This window comes from Rhamphochromis longiceps, linkage group LG3, assembly GCF_057381845.1.
Source record: "Rhamphochromis longiceps isolate RC_006_pf linkage group LG3, R_longiceps_female_GT1.1, whole genome shotgun sequence".
NCBI classification, from domain to species: domain Eukaryota; kingdom Metazoa; phylum Chordata; class Actinopteri; order Cichliformes; family Cichlidae; genus Rhamphochromis; species Rhamphochromis longiceps.
This window is the reverse complement of record NC_140559.1, coordinates 29,390,228-29,408,997: the sequence shown is the minus strand read 5'-3', so window position 1 is coordinate 29,408,997 and position 18,770 is coordinate 29,390,228. Positions and strand designations below refer to the sequence as shown.

General features: G+C 43.9%; 1 protein-coding gene across 2 annotated transcripts in view; it reads right to left on the bottom strand.

Annotated features, from left to right (window-relative positions):
* Positions 1-1,161: 1,161 nt before the first annotated feature.
* Positions 1,162-18,770, bottom strand: part of LOC146673885 (F-box/WD repeat-containing protein 7-like) — a 48,526-nt gene continuing 30,917 nt past the window's right edge. Inside the window, exons 1-13 of one of the 2 annotated variants that reach the window (XM_085392808.1) lie at positions 17,990-18,287; positions 13,137-13,219; positions 11,786-11,921; positions 11,077-11,211; positions 10,856-10,979; positions 9,319-9,446; positions 9,125-9,238; positions 4,330-4,511; positions 3,900-4,125; positions 3,726-3,792; positions 3,163-3,306; positions 2,218-2,367; positions 1,162-1,395 (exon numbers count right to left, since the gene is read on the bottom strand). In XM_085392808.1, the coding sequence (XP_085248934.1) occupies positions 1,262-1,395; positions 2,218-2,367; positions 3,163-3,306; positions 3,726-3,792; positions 3,900-4,125; positions 4,330-4,511; positions 9,125-9,238; positions 9,319-9,446; positions 10,856-10,979; positions 11,077-11,211; positions 11,786-11,921; positions 13,137-13,219; positions 17,990-18,028 (1,662 nt within the window). In that variant the 5' untranslated portion in view covers positions 18,029-18,287 and the 3' untranslated portion in view covers positions 1,162-1,261. Of the gene's footprint in view, positions 1,396-2,217; positions 2,368-3,162; positions 3,307-3,725; positions 3,793-3,899; positions 4,126-4,329; positions 4,512-9,124; positions 9,239-9,318; positions 9,447-10,855; positions 10,980-11,076; positions 11,212-11,785; positions 11,922-13,136; positions 13,220-17,989; positions 18,288-18,770 lie in introns of those variants that run through there. The other variant, XM_085392799.1, reaches the window with a different exon arrangement.

Here is an 18,770-nt window from a genome sequence, read left to right as displayed (position 1 = left end):
AAAGGCCTCTCTCACACACAGAATGAGTTTAACAGCAACAATAACTCCGTACTTACAAAAGCTCGTGTGTGCAGCCCCCACCCCCTCCAGCCCTGACAGCGAGTAAATAACCACAACCCTGAAACTGAAGGCGCTAAATGGAAGTCAGCCACCTTTTGAACTGTTAACTCCTGTGCTTTCCCCACTTTAATACTTCAGTGTCTCAACAGAAACAGGCTAATGCCAGAGCTGAGCAGCAGCCGGTGCCACCCCTTTGAAAATGTTTAGGCTTTTGGCAGAAAGTTGTTGCACTACAAGTAAAACTGCGGCATAAATCATTTGGACATGTGCGTCTGCGAGTGATTTAGCGTGCAGTAAACCAGAGTAATCGCCTTTCTCTCTTTAAAAATAATGTTTCTGTAAAGCTTGACAAAGTTTCCAGTGTTACAACCATTGCAGATGTGAGGCTCTGCCTGTGGCCAACATGTTTCGAGGGTTTAGTCTTCCCTCTTTTTAATGATGGGAAAAGAAGCTTTAATTCCCGAATTTCACCGTTTCCAACGAATCCCAAGCACCAAGCATGTAACTCTGCCGCAGGATCAAAACACGCTGTTTAGAGGCAACAGAGATGAAGAATTTGGCTCAGCTGCTGAGAATAAATGTGAAACAATGTGATGGTTTAAAAAAAATACTGACTAAATGTGAGGTTTGGTTTATATGCTGTGACATCGCTCATCGCTGTTGCCTCTAAAAGTTGCCCGTGTCTCTCCAGCTGCCAAGATTTGGTACATTTGCATTGGTTAAACAGCATCTTTGACCTCCTTGTTGGTTCAGCAGCAAAACAAACAAACAAACAAACAAACAAAAACAAATTGTTTGCCCTCGTTCTTCCTCTCATTGGATACATTCAAGAAATCCAACACTTCTCTTACAAGCCGTCCTCTCTGGGCCATTTTGATTGAAATAAATGCACTTGTTTGTCCATTTACATCCATGTTTTTTGTCCTTGTGGATTTATCCGTCACACTGTTTGAATTATCCACACTGGGTTCATCCACCCGCCTCTGCCAGCCAATCAGAGACGAGCTGTAACATTCACATCTATCAGTTTGACTGACGAGAAGAGTCGGATCCAGTCAGGACTTTGGTCAAAAAAGTCAAAGTGTGATGAGTTTCTGTTACTTTTCTTTAAAAAAAATGAAATAAAATAGCCGACCCCCAAATCCTTTAAAAAAAAAAAAAAATCTGGGCTTTAACCGCGTTTGATGATGTCACTTCCTCCTCAGTCCGTCTCTTTCTTCTTTTCGTCCAGGTCAAAGTCCAGCACGAGAAGTTTGGTCTCCTCAGTGCCGTTTCTGCTGCCGGCGGCGCACACCAGGCGAGTGTCGGACGCTCTGATTCGCCACACGACTCCACCTGGATCAAAGACGTGATTGGTTTAGCCACAGACATGTGATAACAGGTGAGGACATAAATAAAGTTCAGGTACTTATATATTTATTCTTAATATTTAATAACAGAGTGAATACTGCATCTACCTGCACCATTACAGTTCATTTAGTGTCTTTTCTACTGAAATGTGAATGTATTTAATCTGTTTGTTAGTTCCACATTAAAATGTTGACATTAAAAAAACCCACATAATATATAATTAAGTCAGTTACTAAAAATATCTTCTTTGTATCATTTTATATGATGATGAAGTTGAGAATTTATTCATTTTTAATTTGTATATTTTTTGGACTGGGAAACACCGGTTGCTATAGAAACGTGTACTTTCTGACAAGATTGGGTGAAACTGGTTCCAAAGAGGTATATGAGCTACACCGAACACCACACTGTGACTGATTTAGTTGCTAGCAGACCGCCACGGTAACCTGTAATCTGCATGGAAGGCAAACCACTCACCAATCACGAGTGAAATTGTGAAAAGTGCAGTGCGAATGGGATACAGGCTGCTTGCTTACAAATTAAACGTTGTGCTGTCATGCACGTTTCCAGCTGTGCAGGATGGAAAAAGTGACTGACTGCCTTCAAAGTGAAAGAAACCCCTGTGTTTCCACTTTGTGCATTTTCAAACTTTCACTACAATTCAGTGAATGGCAATCACAGCAGCCTTCTAGCAAAAAACAAACAAACAGAAAAGCAAGCACCACATACCTCTTTGCAAATGAATTGACTCAGTAACAGCCAGAAAAATACATTTTTCCCTAGCGACCTAAGGTGGCGCGAACTCACCTGATCCTCGGCTCTGCAGCGCCACCACGTCCCGCAGCCAAGCTCCGGTCCGCAGGTCCCACAGTTTGACCGTCCCATCGTCAGAGCTGGACAGGACCAAGCCACGACAGAACTGCAGGCACGTCACCGCCGACTGGTGCTTGTTGGGACCTGAAAAGTACGCATCATTACACCGTGACCCTTGACCTCAACCAGTTGTCTTTACATGAGCAGCCTTTCTTCTCAGCGGTATCACTTTATGCATCCTTTCTTATATGAGCGTCAGCATGTGCATCTTCATATAACCTGATTTCACTGAGTTGTAAATTCTCATATTGAATCATTTCCTCCTTCTTTGGCTCTAAAATATTTGCTGCTTAAAATATTTCCTGCTGGACAGATTTCCAAAAAGAAAAAAAAGAGAGAAATTACATGGACATTTACAGTCCCAGAAAATAAAGTTCAATACCACTGGCAGCGAGTCCAATTTTTCATCCAGTCACCAAAAACCCTTGAAACCACTCACATTCCCTTTAGCTGTACTTTCTGGCTAAATCCATGTGGCTCGAATTGCCCGCACATGTGAGCTTAACAGATGAAAAGCAAACGCTGTGAAATCCACAACCATAAAAGACTAAACAGGCCGTCACAGACTTTGCATGAAAGTATCCTCAGAACTCGTAGCAACAAACACCCTGTGGTTTGTTTTATTTCTCACGAGTCTGACCACAGCTCAGGTTCACTTTCTGCCTCAGACCTTAACATGATTATTCACTTCATCTCAGAGCCTTTACAATGCCCCCTGTTTCCTCACTTCCTCCCAGCGGGTTGCGGACTTTTGAGTCAGCCTGTTTTATTGCCGAGTCAGCGATCTGGCGCAGAAGTTCCACGGCGACCCTCACCTTCAAGCTGCTCTCATTGTTTAATCGGACAGATTCCCTCTAAGGGACGTTACCAGCTTCTCACCTTGCAGCGTGTGGAGACACTGTCCTGTCCGGATGTCCCACACTCGCACCGTGGAGTCGGCATTCCCGGAAACCAGGATGTTGTCTCGAAGCTCCATGCCGCTGGTCAGCGATTGGTGGCCCGTCAGCGTGTGGACACACCCACCTGAACAAGAGACACTCGTTTAGCTTAGACTGACACCCATGCGTTTCATTTTTATTTGCAAATTTTTATATGATTACAGCAGGTTACCACCAACAGGGGGCGCTCTGAGCATCACTGTATTTATTCTGTTTAAGTTAGATAAAAGTGAAAAGAGGTGATTGCAGCAGCTTTCTGCATTATTTGCCACAAACCATTAAAAATCAACCATATTTGTTTTTTTTCTTCATTTATCACAGAGAAAGAGGCGGTCGTGTTTCAGTTATGTTCCTATGCGTTATGTAAAGCAAAATAAATCTATAGTAATAATGATAAACTCAGCCTGTCATCCAGAGTTACTGCCCCCTAGTGTCTCAATACAGAAATAAACTCATTAAATAACTCCAGGTTCACAGTGAGAAAACAGAGTCGGTGAGGTCTACCTGTCTCTGGGTCCCACACTTTGATTGAAGTGTCCAACGAGCCGCTCACCACGAACACGCCGTCAAACTGCAGAGAGGGGTGGGAGAGGTGGAGTCAAAACCAAAACAAGGAGCTCAAAGATGCTAAACCGCCTCATGTAGAGCTCAGTTTAAAGACTCCTGCTCTGTGTTTACCTGCAGCGAGTACACTCTGTTGGTGTGTCCCTGCAGCGTGTGCAGGCACACCTCTGTCTCGGGGTCCCACACCTTCACCATGTAGTCGTAGCCGCCCGACACCACGCGGCGCCCGTCGTACTGAACGCAGCGCACCGCCGCCAAGTGGCCAGTCAGGACGTGCTCACAGCGGCCAGTCGACACGTCCCACACGCGCAGCGTGGTGTCCCGAGAGCCCGACACCACCCTGAGAAAAAGAGAGAGAGAGAGAGGCATTACATCGCTGCAGTGACAGCCAATCAGGTCAAGGTGAACCAGAGGTGTGTGTTTGTGTCTCTGTTAAAGCTGCGCTGACGCAGTTCTATGAGTTCATGTGTAACATTAATTTGTGTGTGTGTGTGTGTGTGTGTGTGTGTGTGTGTGTGTGTGTGTGTGTGTGTGTGTGTGTTACCGGTTGCCGTTGAGATGCATGCAGCGCACGGTGGACGTGTGTCCGTAAAGCGTGTGCACGCACTCGCCGCTTTCAGCGTCCCACACGCGCAGCGTCCGGTCTGTGGAGCCGCTGATCACCGTGGTAGCCGCCATCTGACTGCACCACACCCCACCGGTGTGACCCGTCAATGTCCGCAGACACTGAGGGAGAACAAAAGAGGGATACATGATGATTAAACAGTGTTATGATTGAATTTAAACTTTGCTTTTAATTTAAATGATAAAACGCATGAAAACATTCAGACATGAATGCGACATGAAGACCAGTGATTACAGATAAAGTTGCATTTTTACTGCACTTTAAGATCAAATATTAGAGTTTGCATTTGGAACAGTCGAGGTCGAAGAAAAGCCAACACGTTCTTCCTCATTCACTTAAGATAAAGGAATAAAGAAATAATCTGCTGCTCTTATCTGGGCCAATGAAAGCTGTTATTCTGGGTTTTTCCTGCTTGGATCAAATTAATTAAACGCAATCAAAGCCTGCAGTTTGCACAAACACAGCGAACATTAAACGTCTCTCTCATTGTTTGCGAACGCGTGTGAGTCAATGTTTATTCCACTTTCATGGACAGCCTTGAGAGACAAACGCAGTTTCACCTTGAGGGTGTTGTAGCGATAGTTGCCATGGTAACAGTGGCAAAACTTTGCCTTGGCAACTGTTGCGGACACGGAGGAAGACACTGCGGGCGTCGACACGAGCGCTCGCTGTTACTACACGACTGTCAGCGGCTCGTACGCGGCGGCGCACACGCCTCATCACCCCCGCAAACTAAAACATCGTGAGGGTGTGTGTGTTTTTCTTTCTGCAGGGAACAAAATGACTTCACACACACACACACACACACACACACACACACACACACACACACACACACACAGGTCTAGGCGGATGAGCGAGCAGGTGTGGCGGATTAAAGAATGTTTAACCGAAACCAGATGAACGACCTGAGTCTGCGATCTCTCACCACATACTGAGTCCTGCGAGGGTTACTGTGGTTTATATAGTACACTCAAAGTATCCCACAATGCCTCACTGTGAGTAATGTACAACCAAGGGTCACTATCCAAGCATTGTATCCCATCATGCATTGTTGCTGGAGTAAGAGGCGCCGGTTGGTTTACAGGACAGAATTTCATGAATGACAGGAATTCTTCAAACCCTGAACGCAAACACACACTGGAGCTTCATCACAGAGTGTGATTGTGTTCCTGTTATGACACGGGTCAGCAGAGATGAGCTTCCTCTGAAGGGTGACCGGTCTCTCCCTTAGAGGCGGGGTAGAGACTCGTGAAACGAGCCATGGTAAACGGCACCTCACGACAGAGTTAATGTCAAACTGTGGCTCTACCGCCTGAGCCACATGTAGAGCAGCTCATGTGTGAATGTCAGACACAAAGCACTCTGGCGTAGAGAAAAACGCCTGTTGCATGGAGAGCTTTGAGCGCTGCATAAGAACCAGACCATTTATCATTTTCCAAAATGACGTCACATGTGCTGTCGTGAGCCGCCGCAGTCCTGCGTGTCTCACATTTTACAACTTTGTGTGTTTTGATGCTGCAGCTCGGTTAGAGACGTGAGTGCACCATCGTGTGGGTTTAACTGCAGTCTTAACAATGCACCAGCAGCTCACACATTACACAGACGGACATGCGGCAACAGTGTGAAAAAGATGAAACTTTGTGGAAAATGCTCAAATTCTCATGATGTGGAGGTTTGTCTGAGTGGCGACGCCCGTCGGTCTGCAGAATGCTGCTGCGGCTAACAGCAGTGATAAATGGATGTGACTGTGTGACGTCACCGTGCCATGCAGTGTCCCACGCAGCGGGTTTACCGAGGCTTAACTCTTTCCACCTTTGATGCTTACAAGGATTTAGCTTTGTTTCTATTTTCTGAACTGAGTAGTTTCTGTCATACTTCATAACAACAGGTGAGCGTGGTCGCTGCCTACACAGCTGTCCTCGGAAAAAAAAACAGAACCTGTTCGTCCTTGTAGATTCTTGGTCATAAGGTCACAGTAGTCTAACGAGCTTAAAAAGAAGACGACAGGACTTCTGGAAGTTTTTCAAATTCATGTACAGGTGACAGAACTCATCATTAAGCGTACAAGGGAGTTGGTCTAATACCATCTTAAGGGGAAAAGAGTTGAGGAGCTCGGTTACTCAGGGGCGTCCTCCACACCGACAGGAACCCTGAGGTGGTTCAGGATGGGGTGTGGATGCCTCCTGGGCACCTCGTTAGGAGGACACAAGCTCTCAGCTGGCTTGGGAACACAGCGTCACCAGAGCAAAGAGGACGGAGGAGGTGAAGGAATCACAACAGTCTGCTGGTGTTTTAAGCCCGAAGCATGTTCAGGATTGTTCTTCTGGTATTACTCTCCTTTTCTTAAAGTGGACTTTCCTTATAAAACAAGATGAGCAAACAGTAAAAACACTGAAACCAGGAAATCAAGAGCACAAGATTGAAGCAAATTGGTATTACATGAGCCCGGCCTTAGCTTAACTTCAGCTGAAATCTCTTCAGCACAATCTAAGATGTCTTTGGCATCCTGCTCATGGCTACTTTTGGAGGGTTTTAAACTATTTTAGAAGGACCTGCAGGGACCCATAAAACTGTTATTTGGTGTAAAACAACCTCCTCTTGCAGAACATTTTGCAGAGTTAAATTAAGATGATCAGTTGCAGCACGGACGTGCACTTGCAATCAGACAGCTTCTTGGCTTCTGCAGAGAGGGCTGCACTTTATGTCAACGTTACATTATCCTCGTCTTGGTGTAGCGGGTAGACCGAGAATCTGCAACAATGGCGAAAGCTTAGCTGGCTTAAGATGAGTCCGGGCATCTTTTCTCTGAGGACAAAGGAGGGATTTATATTCCAGCAATGTTCCCTGTTTATTTAAGGAGCTTTTCATGGTCTGAAATAAGGTAAACGAGAGCCTGTCACCTTTCTGAATCCACTCTGATTGCATATTGTGTGTTTAACAGTCTGCGGGTGTTAAACAGGAAGGTTTACAAAAACACGCCAACAGAAACAGACACTTTCTCTACACCTTTAACACAAATGTGAGTATTCAAACAGAGATGCCTCGGGTGGTGTATGTCTGTGTCTGTGTGTGTGTACACAAATAGCTTCCCAGCGACACACCCCGACTGACACGACTGCTCCGCCTGTGTTTAGTCCGTTTAGCCACTCTGAGCTTCTCACTGTCCTATTAGGTCACGCTGGCCTACATATTAAAATCTTATTCAGGTCAAATCTGAAGCTGAGTGCAGCTCGCACGCAGGAGTCCCATTATTTCATGATAATGTCTTTTACTGACGATTCTCAAGGTCACCTTGATTAAACACTCGATAGCTTCAAATTTAAACCCAAACATATTTGAGCTCTGATTCTTTGAAATCGGAGCTTGAAATGTGGTAAACATATGTTTGACTTCCAGACGATTAAGCCCACAGACTGACAGTTTCCTCTCGTCGCACCCCGATGTTCACATTTCCAGGCTGAAGTGAAATTTGTCCATGAACTCGAGCACCTGTTGTGGACTCGAAAGTCCTTCTAGAAGCAAGTCTAGCAACTCATCAGCCATTCTGGATCAAATCCAGGGAGTTACTCATTCCTCTGTATGAAAACATGTGAATGAGCGCCCGGTTGCTAACTTGATCTACAGGTAACTCACTTCCTCCTGATGACAGCCTCCTACACAAGTACCTGCCCAGGACAAAAGATTCACTCATTCATCTTTCGCTCAACCAGCCACACCTGCATCTACCTGCAGCTCTTCCATGTGCTTTGCTCACCAGTCTGAAGGCGTTCGTAGGAGCGTTTCACTCTTTAGTCTGAACTGGTTTCACATGTTTATGTCAGACACAAAAGCACTCCACATCACTCTCCTCACATCCTGTAGAGCAGGGATGTCACATTATAGTGTTTCTGTTAGTTTTTAACAGATTAAAGATAAACATCGCCTTCCTGTATTCCCCTGATGGAGGTGCAGACACCACGTTGGCTCCTGAAGCAAAACCCTTCATTTCTCATCCCAGTTCAATTATCGGTTTCCAAAGAAGGAAACATTGAGATCTGATAATGGTGTGCAACAGCATTATCAGATCTCAATAATAATGCTGCCCATAATGATGGGCAGACACCACCCTCACTGATGCACATCCAGTCATTTTGTTGTTTAAGGGGGATTGAAACAGTTTCAGGTCAGACAAGAGCTTCACAGGTTACTTCTAGCAGACGTGTTTCAGGGTATGAAGATATAAATCCTTGTTCTTGCTCGATGAACTTGGGCTCATGGATTATGCAATATTTAGATCATCTTTACAGAAGATTTCATGGCAGTTTCTTAATCTTAATTTTGTCAAAGTCTATATGGTTTGTTTATTTTTAGGTTGGTGCTAAATCATTTATCTGATAGGCTTTATTGTGAAGTACTACAAAATAAAAGTCATATTTGTACCGAATTTGACTTGCAAAAATAAAAGCCTCACTTTTTTTAGTGAAACAGCTCCTGCAGCCCTGCAGAGTAAAAGGAGCTGCAGAAATATTCACACTGTATGTACTTTAATGTGTGAATTTCATAATAAAAGCATCGCTTCTAGAAATTTCACAGTGTTCCAAAATAAAAGCGCACACTTTGTTTGCTAGGCGACACAAACAATCACACACACACGCATGTGATCGTGTGGTCGAAGCAAAAGAAAACAATCGTTCCCATAATCGATACGTCCGTCTCTGCTGTTGCGTCCTACCTTGCCGGTGATGGCGGACCACACTTTGAGCGTGTTGTCGTCTGAGCCGCTGACAATCAGGTCGCCGCTGAACTGCAGGCACGTGATCACATGATCATCGTGGCCTTTTAACACCTGCAAAGACATTTAAAGACAATCAGTTCACATTTACATCTCAGACCGATGCTGTTGAACCGAGGCGGTGTGTGCGTTACCATGGGTTCCCGTGTGTCCCCCTTCCTCCAGTTGGTCTCTATGCGATGCTGTCTAATGTAGGTCGATTTCCACTCACTGACTGCAGCACTTGATCGCCTGTGACGAGACGACGTGCACTCTGATATACCTGCAGAGGGGAGGGGGTAAAAGAAGAGGATACATTTCAAAAATGGGGCGCTCAGTCTCTCCCGTCTCCTCGCAGATGCGCATATTAATTAAAAAATCCTAGGTTAAGTTATCACATTCACTAACTCAGGTGTCCATGTTGCCCACCTGCATGGCGCAGTGATGAAAACACTCCATCAACCTGTTTTTTTGTTGTTGCCACACCTTTTGGGAGGAAAATAGCAAATCTGATGAGCAGATTTAAATAAAGATCATAAGACAAAAACAGATTTCTAATGAACTTCAGAGTCAATATTTGGGAGGCCAGTCCATGACCGATGATGCTTCATTGTGTTTTTTTCTATCCAGGAATGTTTTTACTGCGAGATTACGTTTCATCACCATACCTGAAGTTCACCGTAGTGTAGTGGAATAGCATCTACTGTGACTTTACTAAAGTAGACCAACTTTAAGCCAACATTCATTAGTATGTAAGATGAGTGTGGTTAATGAAGGTTAGCTGCATTTATATTCTTGCTGAGTTCTTGCTAACGTCGACACCGATCCCGGCAGTATGGCAGGGGAGTTGCTAATTAGCCTTATTTGTGAAGCTGGTGAGCTGCAGTCAGCATCGGCTTCATTAGTATGGCTGCGGTGTGGTGCTAACGTTAGGTAGCCTCATTAGTATGGCTGCTGAGCGCAGGCAGTGAATCTCGGCTGACTGGCAGAATTCCCAGGCAGGCGCACACACACACACACACACGCACGCACACGCACACACACTGCATTGCGCTGAATGAAGGTGCAGTGACTGTGTGTGGCTGTATTTGCATGTTTCACTCAGGTTAGAAAGCACCATACATCCAGCAAGTTCCCGTCTCTCTATTTGTATTCTGGTTTCCATATTCCCCTTTGAAAACAGTGGAAAAACACCTGCAGCCTTCAGGTGCTACCTGATAAAACTCACACTCGCAACAGAAAACAGAAGGAAATTAATATAACAATGTGCTGCTGTCCTGGGCTTTTAAATGTAATTACCACCCTCAACCTCGAAATAAACTGCCATCTACTTCGTTTTGTCTTTGGTTGAATCATTTAAATATTGAGGTGCCTTTTCTGCATTTTTTTTTAATTTGATTTGCTAAAGCTGCTGAGGTCCTCTCATGGTCAAACTTCCAGTCATTTTTTTATGATTTAATTATAGCTGAGATGATCATCTCTCCAAGGAACATTAACTGCTTCGTTAACCAAGCAGACAATACACATTTATCTAATGCAAGGCTCTTAATTTGGAGTTTGTTCATTTTTTAAATCAACCACAGTGAAGTGAATATCTCTGGATCACAGACCACGCAAAAGGTTTCTCTTAGTCTCTTAAGAGCTCAATCGTAAGTTAAGTCTTACTGAATAAAACGTGACGATCGTCATTACCTTCCTCACGGCATTTCTCCCTCCACAGCAGGTTGTCTTCAGCCAGGGTCCTCCAGTTCCTGCAGGTCTGAGCGGCCTGCAGCAGGTCTCTGGGAGCCAGGAAGGTGAGCACGTACAGGGCTAGCTGCAAACACGGTGATAAAACACAATATTTGAAGCGCACTGCTCATCAACGGGGCCACATCTCTCAGACAGCAGAGCGGACTGCTTTTGTGCTGTACCTCTTTGGGCAGAAGTGATATAAAGTCTCTCTGGAACTGAGGCTCAATGACCTGCATCATGTGCTTCACCTGGCTGGTCTCACACCTGTTGATCAGCTCGTCCAGAGCCAGCAGCCGCTCAGGGCCGCTCCACATCTGTGTGAAAAGGCAGCGAGGGGAAACATTAGCACAGGATGAAGAGACAAAGATTTACATTTACTGTTGCCACTAAAGTGCCTCCATATAAAGTGTTAACATTTTTGTACCGCTTTGTTTTCCTGTGTATTTACTGTAATTGTTATATTTCTCCTCTTCTGTGTGCATTTCAGGGTGTGTCATCTTTTACTTTTTGTTTTTATTCCCTTATCTCTAAACTGGTTTGAACTGTCTCTCCAAAGAGATCATGTTTTTATTCCCTCCATTTAAATGTCTCCCATCTCTTTGTGTGTCTGTACTTGTATGTTTTTTTAGTTACATAAGAACAGCTTGGAGGCAGCAGCACTCTGCCACTGTGTTTGTGTAGCGAGCGGAAGATACACCACACTTTACCAAAAATCAAGAAAAGCTGCAGTTTAGCTGCTGTCCTTGAAGAACCAGGACCAGTGTCTCTCTGCTCGGACGTGCATATAATCTGTGCACTGAAATTTTGCTAATTAAAAGTTCTTTGTTGGATTTTGTGTAAATATAGTCTCTGGATTATCTGAGAGAACATGATTGTACGTGTGCTGACCTGGAAGGTGTGGAGCCAGTCCTGCAGGCCGGAGGGTGGCGGACCAGAGGTGACGCGTCGTCGCTGAGCTGAATGTCCGTTAGCCAGTCGTAGGTCACCGAATGTGGTGGGCGTGGCCTGAACCAGACTGGATGGACTGCAGAGAGATGCAGGAGCAGTACAGCAGAAATGTGACTGTTTACCATCGTAAACCCATAAAACATCCATCCATGCATGTTACACCTTTCTTTTATCCTTTTGGTTTATGCTCTGAACTGGTAAAGCTGATCTAATTTAACCATTTAACATTCGAATTAAATCACTAATTCGCTATTAAAATTCGATACAAAGGATTCCTGGATCAAATCCACTGTGGCTGCTATATTCATAAATGTTAGGAGAGCGATGACTAACTACTCTGGACACTGTGTCACAAAATCTGCATGGACAGAATCACCAATCAAAACCAACACAGGGAAGATAGACGCCAGTCAGAGTGTCGGGTCTAGTCGACGGGGTGTTTCTGAATGTAAACCCTGTCTTGCTGGTTCGTCTCTGCTGCAGGATGTCTGCAGGTGCAGATGAGAGCAACTAGAAGCCCGGGGGAGCAATGGAGAACTGAGTTAGCAGCCAACTGTTGCACGCTGCCAAAAGCAGAATGGATAGGAGACGCCGAGCTATCAGTGTGATACAGGAAGCCCAAGGCAACCAATAATCATTCCCCAGGTTCACCTACACAAACCTTGTGAGTTTGGTTTGCTTCAGGTAGACTTCGTCTTTTCGTCATGTTTGCTAGAGCTGAGCTAAAAACCAAGTGGGTGTGGGCTTTTGGGAAGGGGCAAAAAATGCACAAAATCAGCTTTGTAGCAAAAAAGAATGCACAAAAAAATAAATAAAGAGAAGAAAAAAACTCTTTGAATTTTGTGTTGCTGTGGGGTGCTGTTTTAAGGGTCATGCACACAGCATCACACGCTATCAGTGATTTGGCAACGAAAACAACTATATTGGGCAATGTGCAGCAGCAGGCAAATAATAATAGTAATAATGTAAGATGGGCGTGTTACGGGTCCAACTCATTAAAACCTTGAAGGAGCAACTGAAGCGACGGGTCCTGGGTGTAAACCAGACGGATGATTAACATTTATGGAGGTTCAGTTACATCGACGACCAGTTTTAAACGTGGTGTTTGTTTGCATGTGAAACTAGCTCCAGCCTGGGCGCCATTTTGGTGCAAAGCAGGTAAATCGGTGACAGGATCTTTGTTCACTTCATGTTATTAGAGCACATTAGCATGTTGTTCCAAGTATTCCTAGTTTAGTTCAACAGTTTTGTGAAAAGATTCGTTCTGACGTTAAGAAATCAAATGTGGTACCTGAGGTATCCGTTGCCTTTGCAGTGCTTCTTCCCCGAAGGGAACGGCCGGCCGTCTGGACCATGGTCCAACTTCCTCTTCATCTGATGAAAGATAAAAAGAGAAACCATCACAGACTGTAACCCTCCCGTTTTGGAACAACAACAGAGCCAAATGGAGCTTTGTAGGCCAAACTAATTGGATTTACCAACCAAGCTCCCAAAGCCCCACTTTGCTGCACGCTGGTGATTTGATTATTTGCAAATACCATAAAATAAGTCTGTCAGATCATTACCTGATCCGTCTGATCAGGTAATGGTGAGGTTGCGCGTCATAAAGAATAAAGACTCTCCATGTGAAAAACCTTTTTAAAAAGCTTTAACTTCTCCACAAACCGCTTCAAACGCCACAGGAGCTCTGGCTGCAATAGCAGTTTTTACCCAAGGGCCAAAAAAAACTGGTTAATCTGACCGTATCCTTCCTCAGCGGAAATCAGCTAAAATAAACACGCGCAGCTAGAAGTTCAGCATCAGCACAGAAAAACAAAAGCAGAAGACATTTATATTGTATATGTCCCTAAAGCATGGGACGAGAACAAAGCTAATGACTTCAAATCTGCACAGACAAAACAAACCACACAAAGACCATTTCCAACAACTGGAAAAGATCAGGACACACTGAGGACTACTGCGGCCGGCTATGGATTTTATTTCTACTTGATTAAAGAGGCTGATGGATACGACTTCCACAGTAAAAAGTAAGACTCAAGACTAAATAAGCCAGACAACAAACTGGAGCTCTAGAGATGGGTAACACAACAAATACCAAACTAACAGCTGGTCTTATACTAAAACAAATATAGACAAGACATATTTACAGTTTTATATATGACGTAAAGCCCATTATTTACTGTCTATCACAAAGCTAACACAGGGACTGTGAGGTTCCAGTGTTAACCACTGCAACACTACGCTGCCCAGCATGGTCATGGCATATTTCAGCAAATGTGTCATGTTTTGTTTGTTTTTTAATTTAGCTCTTCAGTGTGTGACCGTTCACTTACTGTATCTAACTTAGTTTGGCATGTGGGGGAAAACGTTGGCCTTCCTCGGTCTACGTGGTCTAATCATTCGCAATGCCCCAATTATCTTCACAATCATCTCCACAGTATTAATGTGAGCCAGCCGAATTCATATTAGCCTGCAACCAGTGTCTGCACTCATGATGCCAGCGCAGTAAGAGCTAGAGGAGTTCCCACGGATGTTTGTGGGTTTCTGGGTCGACCCTGCGGTCAGAAAGACGACCAAACGGCTGGAGCCGAGTCCACATCATCAAAGAGCTGCAGATAAACCCGAGGCCGTCTTTTGAACCGCAGAGATGCTGGAAACACCTACGCCGCCAACTTAGACAAAGCGAGGTCTGAATCAGCCCTCTCCATCTCTCGCTCGCTCTTCTCTGAGCGTCTCTCGCTGTGAATGAACGCAGGAATGCAGAAAATCAGAGGAATGTCGGCGGTGCAGCGCCGCTCTAAAATAGCTCCCAACACACACACATGCAGAGGATAGCATCTGTGTGTGTTCAAAATTAAACATGGGCAAGAAGCACCTGTAAATATTTCAGATTGTAGATTATCAGAGGGCGTTCTTCACTCCCTAACATAAACTTATAATCTGCTTTCCATTTTCAGACTCCGTGTCGCTGGATTTTAATAACAGATGCCGCGTCTGTGTGGATTTGATTAAGCCGGAAAAAATAAATAAATAAAATAAAAAGGAAAAAACTTGACCTTGGGGGGCTGGAAAACTGAAGAATGTGTTTACAGTTAGAACCAGACGACTTTGGCTTTTGGGTGGGTGGCAGAGACACATCTGTGCTTCAGCAGCAAAAATGTCCCAATCAAGCTAAACTGGGACTTTTTGGAGGGTTAGTATCTCTGCAGCTTCACCTTAAATCAAGTTTATAATAATGAGAAGAGGATACGCCGTGGCCTTACATCGACCTAGGTGCAATTTTGCCGGGATTTAATGTGAAGTCTCCCTCCATAATCTGTGTTTTTACAACATAGTGAAGGAGCTAACGTCCATTTGAAGCTCCAAACGCAAACAAACACTAGTTATTAAAGTTTTATCTGACTTTAAGTAGATTTCTGCCTCCACAAATTGCAGTTTTACAGCAGCTGCTGTCTCTAAGGTGCATCTTTTATTCATATTTTCAAAGTGCAGCGAGGTGAAGGATTCAATTTAAATAGAGTTGAATTCGTTTGTATTAGATTTTCCAGGTTTCCTGCAGCTTTTTCTAGCTCAGTCCTATTTATGCAGCCGTGTTACAGATAAAACTGTCAATTTAAAAGAGCATTGTATTTTACAATTATTTTTAGTTTTAGATTTTCTTCTTTGAAACATCTTTTTAACTTAAAAATAATCACACGGCCATTAAGGAGACAAAAAACAATTCTGTGTTTAATTGATCGCCATGGATACTGATCGTTTTAAACACCATTTTAAACGTGAACTGTGAAAAAATGGATTTCTAAGCTTTCAATCCTTCAGTTTGAAGCTGTGACGATAAATGAGCATTTGATGTAGAAGTCACGTATCCGTTTAATCAATTACTTTTGTTTTCCACTCCTGGATGGAGGCAAATAGCCGTTTTTAACTTTCTGCTGCTGTGGTTTGAAGCCAACAAGACAAATTAGCATTAGACATGAAAGCCTTGTATCCTCTTAATTCACGTTAATAGATAATATCTGTTCATAAAAAGCTTCATCGGTCTGGAACACAAAGTTTACATGGTAGCGTTGGGACCAATATAAATATTTACATAAAATATAAACAGTTTCTAACTGTTGCTGTTTGCAGATTAAAGGATAAACAGGTAAACACTACAGATTAGTTTGAGTTAGCATTTTAGCTCATGTCCAATGTTTTGTCAAACACTTTCAAGGTTTTAATCTTGTAGTCTTAACCAAGCACTTAGCTACTAAGCACTAAAGTGAAGCTTGACTGAAATGAATTTTGACCTGTATTAAACCCCACATGCTGACCCGGCTGCTCAGTAGAAAGACTTCATTCATTTGTGTTTTCAGAGAAGAAGCAGTGTCAGTTTCTAAGGCTTCATTCCTGTGGTCAGTAACAGAAGATGTGACTGACCATAACACACTCAGCGTTAGCTTGATTTCAATGTGAATTCTGGTGTTTTATACAGACTGAACCTAACAATGTGTCTCACAGCAGCTGTGCTTTACATTATCTGTCTTTTGAGGAGGTTTAGTGATACAGTTTCTTTTAAATTTTAATATTGACGTGATTTTATTGTCATTTGGATCCTCACCTTGATCCCGACTGGAGTTGATTTCATGTGTTTTTCTCTCGTATCTGACCACAGATATGGCAGAATACTGACACTGACATGCCTGTGCAGTGAAAGGCTCCACCTTTGTTTGTTTTCACAGTGTCGGGAGAAAGAAAAGTTACTGTCAAGGTTTCATTCCTGTGGCTCGCAGCACCAACAACGAGTACAGACTTTTTTTTCCCCTCGTTTAACCAGCGTATATGAGGCAAACAAAGCTGAGTGTGACGGTATTTGAAGGTTCGTGGAAGAAAGAAAGAGCCAATTTTGAGAAATTTAAGCCAAACAAAGCAAATTATATCAGCTACTGTCAGCCTTCCTTATTTTTCGGGGGGAAAGAAAGTTTGCAAGGTGTCATTCTATGAAGTTCTCTCTGCAATCGTATGCGTTTCACCTTTAAGAAATCACATTTGACCTGTAAAATTGCACTTTTACCACGTGCAGAGTAAAGTGCCCTGAATTTAATTGTGCCTCAGAGTACAGGGAGGAAGAAATGTCACTTTTCAGGGCTTACCCAGCATTTATGAGCCAAATAGCACAGCTGCTAGAGATTATCACAGCTGTACTGTAAAACATCCCAGATTTACAAAGGGCAGGAGGTGTCAGGTTTTTACGTTTTCATCTTGCAGTTTGAGGTTAATTTGATTTAAAGTACTTTTTCCAACCTTTATTAAACCCTACTGGCCCAAAATGGTGGCGTTTGACAACATTAAGGCAGAACTGAGCACTTGCACAGTGGACTAAACCACCTTTTGTCTGCATTTTCACAGTGTAGGGAGGAAAAATGTCACCTTCATAAGGTTTTGTGCCTGAAAGAGGAACAAACATAGATATTGACGTTAGGGCCGACTAAAAAAATGTAACTCAAGTCTCACCTGCCAAAAAGGGGTCTATTTACATGACAGTACAGTGAAATGCACTCCTGTATTTATGTTAAATATGAACAATATGACTTTTGTGGGTTTAGGCAGAAAAATCTAAGCCAAACAACACAGATCACAGCAGCTGTACTGCAAAACATCACTCATTTCAAGGAGCACAAGTCACTTTGTGAAGGTTTAATAAACCATATGGGACCAACACTGAGGAGTTTACCGTGGAGCGCACCTCCTCCACCTGCATTTTCACAGGGCAGGGAGGGAAAATGTTAATTATTATTGAGGTTTGTAGCTATAAATCATGAAATAAATATTAGACACTGAAGTTTAGAATCTAAAGAATTTAAATAAGATTTTTAGATTTTATGTCACCGTTTACAGGTTACACCCGCGGCTGAGCAGTAAAATCTATCACCAATAATCAATCACAGAGAGGGTGACACGGGGAGGAGAAGGAGGACACGGATGCCCCCCCTCTCTGGTTCCGCAGTGGTCCACGCTCGCACGCGCACTCGCACGCGCCGCCGAAGCATTTCGCTGTCAGTGAGAGAAACGCCTTGTCATGCCGGCGCACGAGCCTGACAACCTTCAACATCTGCACCACAACCGCCCTTATCGATCCGCCGCTCGTCTCTAATCGATACTCACTTTGTAGAAGATGAGCTTCAAGGTGCCGTAGAAACCCATGGCTGCCCCCTCCGGTAGGTACGAGCCTCCCGGAGCCCCGAGGGGTGGAAAAAATATATATTACAAAGTTCAAATGAATGAATCCGGAAATAAAATTTGGGAAAATAAAAATAAAGAGGGATATCCGAGAATGGGCGTGACGTCACACATCCATGGGGCGCTAATCGATGAGTTTGAGAGGAGCCGCCGAGCTGCTGCTGCTGCTTCAGGATCCACTCACTGACTGACTCCCTCTCTGCGCTCCGGCTCTATGCGGCTCGACCTCCACGGGAACACGCAGGGACATGCCTCTCCGTGCCTCGTGAGAGGGAGGGTGGAGCCTCTGTGCGTGTCCGTGTGTGTGTGAGAGAGTGTGCGTGTCCAATGCACGGTAATTATCGTCGTTGTAGCCTAATTACCACGAAAACACTCGAGTTTGAGTCCAAAGCGTTTAGAGGAAAACAAGCAGCTGTTTTTAATGAGCGCAGACACACATCAAAGGTTCCGAACAGGAGGAAAGACAGAATCAAATGGTTAAAAATATCTCACCGGCCACTTCGTTAGGTACACACTGCAACAGTTACACACCATTAATATCACGTCCTCTGCAGAGACACCTCAGTGTCAAACACACACATGTAATTTAGTGTAATAGTGTAATATACTGGGATATTTATAATTCGAGCTGTGTTGTGAATTTGATTTATATCATAGTATTTAATTGGAGCAATTGACCACATTTCCTCTGGGATTAATAAACTAG